The 3,859-nt window shown below is 45.7% G+C and overlaps 1 protein-coding gene across 1 annotated transcript in view; it reads right to left on the bottom strand.

The window, feature by feature from the left end:
• Nucleotides 1-346: 346 nt before the first annotated feature.
• The window catches only part of LOC107038302 (homocysteine-responsive endoplasmic reticulum-resident ubiquitin-like domain member 2 protein), a 6,457-nt gene continuing 2,944 nt past the window's right edge, over nucleotides 347-3,859 (bottom strand). The window contains exons 3-4 of the mRNA XM_015257330.1: nucleotides 1,351-1,695; nucleotides 347-967 (exon numbers count right to left, since the gene is read on the bottom strand). Coding sequence (XP_015112816.1) covers nucleotides 694-967; nucleotides 1,351-1,695 — 619 coding nt within the window. The 3' untranslated portion in view covers nucleotides 347-693. The remainder of the gene's footprint in view (nucleotides 968-1,350; nucleotides 1,696-3,859) is intronic.

The following is a 3,859-nucleotide window of genomic DNA, read 5'->3' as shown; positions in this document are numbered from 1 at the left end:
GGGCTCATCTGCCAGCTATCGACAGCCTCAAGTAAACTTAAACAATTGATATTCTAGACATCTGAATAGCGAATTTCCGTTACAGTTAAAAGCGGAAAGTTGGATTTTCTTCATATTAATTGGTGAATTAATTAATCAATTAATTAATCACTCAATTATTGATTCATTTAACTATTAATCAATCATTTTCTTCTACTGGACATCATTTACGATTTCATATTGTCATTGAATTGAATTATATTTCCTCATTAATCAATTGCGTCAGATGTCTCGTGAAAATGTTCGTACGAATCAAATGAATCGCAGAAATCGAATGAAACAATCAATAATTATCCACGAACATATATAAATCTTTGGAATACACTTTATTTTCAATGCAATAAAAATCAATCAACATTAATGAATGATTTACTTATATCACAAGAGAGAAAACACTTTCCTCTGAATATCTTCTTCCATCGATAACCACAAATAGACGAAAATAAATTGAAACACTTGCTCAGGAATTTAACTAATTACAAGGGACAACTTGAATGTGTTTTATTCAAGAGTATTTTAACGAAGTGTCGCCTCCTTCCTGTATCCACAGCCCCTCTACATGCCGTCAATTTACTTATTGTACGCGTGAAGGAAAACTTCTGATCGTAAAAGGATAAATTCGCAGAAAAAAACTAGTTTTGGTACTGGATTGATTTAAAGAACGGGGGGTGGCTGTTCAGGTATGAGGGACGCGAAGAACGAACTGAAGAAGGTCCACGTGAATGCCCAGGCGCCAGGCCTTCCATTGTCTTCATTGGGATTCGTCGCCCTCAGTTCCTGGGGTGGGGTTTCAGCAGCTGAGGGCTGATTTCTTTGATGTATCGAGTCTGCTGGCTGAGCACCTTCGTTGTCAGCGTTGTTATCGTTCTCTGCTCGACCATTATCGTTTGGAAATATTGGCTGGCCTCTGAAGAATCCACCCTGGATTCTATAAAGCATGGAAATTAATTCAGAAAAGCCCGGGGGGAGGACAAATGGAAAAAAATGAGGGTTCAGAATGTGAAATTAAATAGAAATGTTTCTTATAATTTTTTTTATGAAGAAATTATGTAAAATTTATTATTTAAACTTCAGGAGACTCAGTATGTGAGAAGAAATTCACAATTTTATCATTCCGTTTATTTTGAAAAAGAAGAAAAAAATTGAAAGTAGAATCAAAGTTTGAAAATGAGCATTTTTAATGACAAAAAAATAATTTGCACTATTTTACTTCGAATTTATACGTAATTTAATGTGAATAAGTGAATGGAAATTTAATTATCAATGAATTTAATCAAAGAATGTGTAAATAAATAGAATGAGAATACGTACAGATAAATGGCGAATCCGAGGAACGTGACCACAAGAAACCTCGTGGGAGATGAATAAAAGTAAATAATACTGGACAGAACGACGACACGAGCAACGACGTCAAAGACATCGAGCCAATCTCGATTGAGACCGGGTTCTCGATTCTCCCCAACGTTGTTATTCACAGGGTTGACGCCTGCATCGACCCCGTCTTGGTCGCCTCCATGGTTATCGTCATTCTCCTCGTCCTGATTTGCGTTGCTGTGGGCTTGATTACTGGCGCCACTGGCTGCGTCTGACCTGCGGACATTCGTGGATTGGACGTAGGGGATCGTGCTCTGCAGCTGCATTCCTTGGGCTGTCATTCTGGAATTTCAATTGATTATTTGACATTTGACGGAACTAAATGATGACCACAAATTTTTATGACATTTTAATTGAAGAAGAGAATTATGAAATGGGAATTTTAAAAAAGAGAATCCATTCGCAAGGAAATTGCTAATTTATTAGCAACAATCACTAGGAGGGGGCGCCGCGGTCGCACTAACAAGTAGTGCGGATTGTAGGCTCGTAGTTTTTTGTAGAATCTGCGGGTTTCATCGCGGTTTATATTAATAAATTTATAATCGAAGTACTCGTCGCATTTCGCTGATCAAGGGGAGTAATAAGGTTCGAGCCGAAGGAGGAACTGCAAAGCACTGGAGGACGAACGCTTCACAACGGCAAGTTAGGAGGTTAAGCATTAGCTGCGAGATGGGTGACGAGGATAGAGAGGGAGAAGGAGAAGGGGCTATTCGGCGGAAAAAAAGCGGAGGTGAGGTGGACGCCGAACAGCTTCAGTTGATATTGCAGGATGCCGAGTATACCGACCCGGCAGATGACGACACGGGCCCCGAGGATGGGCACGACACTGCGAAGAAGAAGAGAGGACGTAAAAGGAAAGAGGAGAAAAATCAAATAAAGATTTCGGATTATTTCCTCAGGAGCAAGGGCATCGATGAGAAGGCTGGTAAAACGGCACTCACCACAAGCAATAGAATCCCCAGAACACCCCCAGGCCAGCGGGGAGGTGGCGGGAAATCCCGGAAAAGTGAAGAGGAGAGCAGTGAGATGGTGGACGACCCAGTCGTTAGGGACTTGATCGTGCTCACTCCGATTAACCCGGAAACACAGACGGTGGTGGAGCCGGTGATAAGTGCCGCCGAGAACAGGTCAATCCAAAAGCAGGCCGGGAGGGAGCAGGGAGAAACCGCCAAGCTCGCGGACATCCTGGGACCACCAGAGGACGAGGATTGTGGATATTTGAGCAGTGTTGGAGTGGATGGCTCCAGAAAGAAAGGTAAGGATGTCAGAACTTCTGTGACAGGGGGGGGCACCAATAGCGATCCGATAGAAGCAGCCGACTCCAGCAAATCGCCAGAGAAATCATGCGATCTACTAGACATTGGAGTTATCGGTGACTCGGCAGCAAGGGACGTACTGACGTTGACAGGTGTGAGGTTTCAGCACACGCAAGCCGATCTGGAAGAGGCCATCCTAGGAGGAGTACCCCTGAGGGTTTATCTGGAGGAAAGGGAGAATAAAATGAAACAATGGTTCATTCACCAAATTGAAGGCCTCAGGACAGAATTCAGAGGCACCCGAACAGAGGAAAGCAAGGGAGCAGGGTCCAACGAAGGCATGTCGGCTGAGAGGGGTCAGGAGACAACCCTTGAGAAGCTTGACACTGATTTGGAGAGACTGAGGACGGCTGTCGAGGCAGCTCAGGTAGGAGTGATGAACGAACTGCGCGTCATTAGGACAGAGATCAGATCGGTGGGAGCTCACATGCAGGTAACAGGGAAGGAAGGAGCTCCTACTCCACCCCCCCATCGCGACGAGATCCCAGGAGATGATCCAGATGGAATTAGCACTGAAGACCCGGCTCAGTCAGGAGAGGAAGATCGAGAAGGAAGGGACCGTCAGGGGAGCCAGAGAGAGGAACCGCATGGCTGTCCACTGGAGGGTCTCGACTGGGAATCTTCCGCCCCAGAGAAGCTGAGTGAAACAGTGAGGAAACATGAAATCAATGTTAAGGAGAGGCAGAAGAGTGATGTGGTAGTCACGGGTTTGCGTTCTCAGAGAGGAGATGAGGCAGGGGAGGAATTTAGAACGACTGTGGATAGGCTGTTGGGATTCAAAATCGAGGTGAAGGCAGTGTTCCCTGGCGAGAAGGGCCTAATTGTAAGGCTGGACAACCGTCCGCAGAAGAGGGCCCTGATGAAGAGGGGAGCACAGAGACACCTAGCCCGGGAGGGCATTGCCTTGAGGGATAACCTCACATGGAGACAGGAAGCAGTCAACGAATGGTTGTCGGGCCTCGCTGCCAAGGCTCATGAAGCAGGGAGGTCAGCATGGGTCTCGAGCTTCAGGCAGAGGATCAAGGTGGATGGCTGGTGGTTCAGCTGGAATGAGGACACGGCTAGACTGGAAGAGGACACCGACAACACCGGACGGCGAGGAGGAGGAACCCAAGAATGACGTCAGGGTA

Source organism: Diachasma alloeum, unplaced genomic scaffold, assembly GCF_001412515.2.
Source record: "Diachasma alloeum isolate Michigan unplaced genomic scaffold, Dall2.0 Dall_scaffold_00279, whole genome shotgun sequence".
NCBI classification, from domain to species: Eukaryota; Metazoa; Arthropoda; class Insecta; order Hymenoptera; family Braconidae; genus Diachasma; species Diachasma alloeum.
The sequence above is the reverse complement of the archived record's forward strand: the minus strand, read 5'-3'. Positions and strand labels throughout refer to the sequence as shown.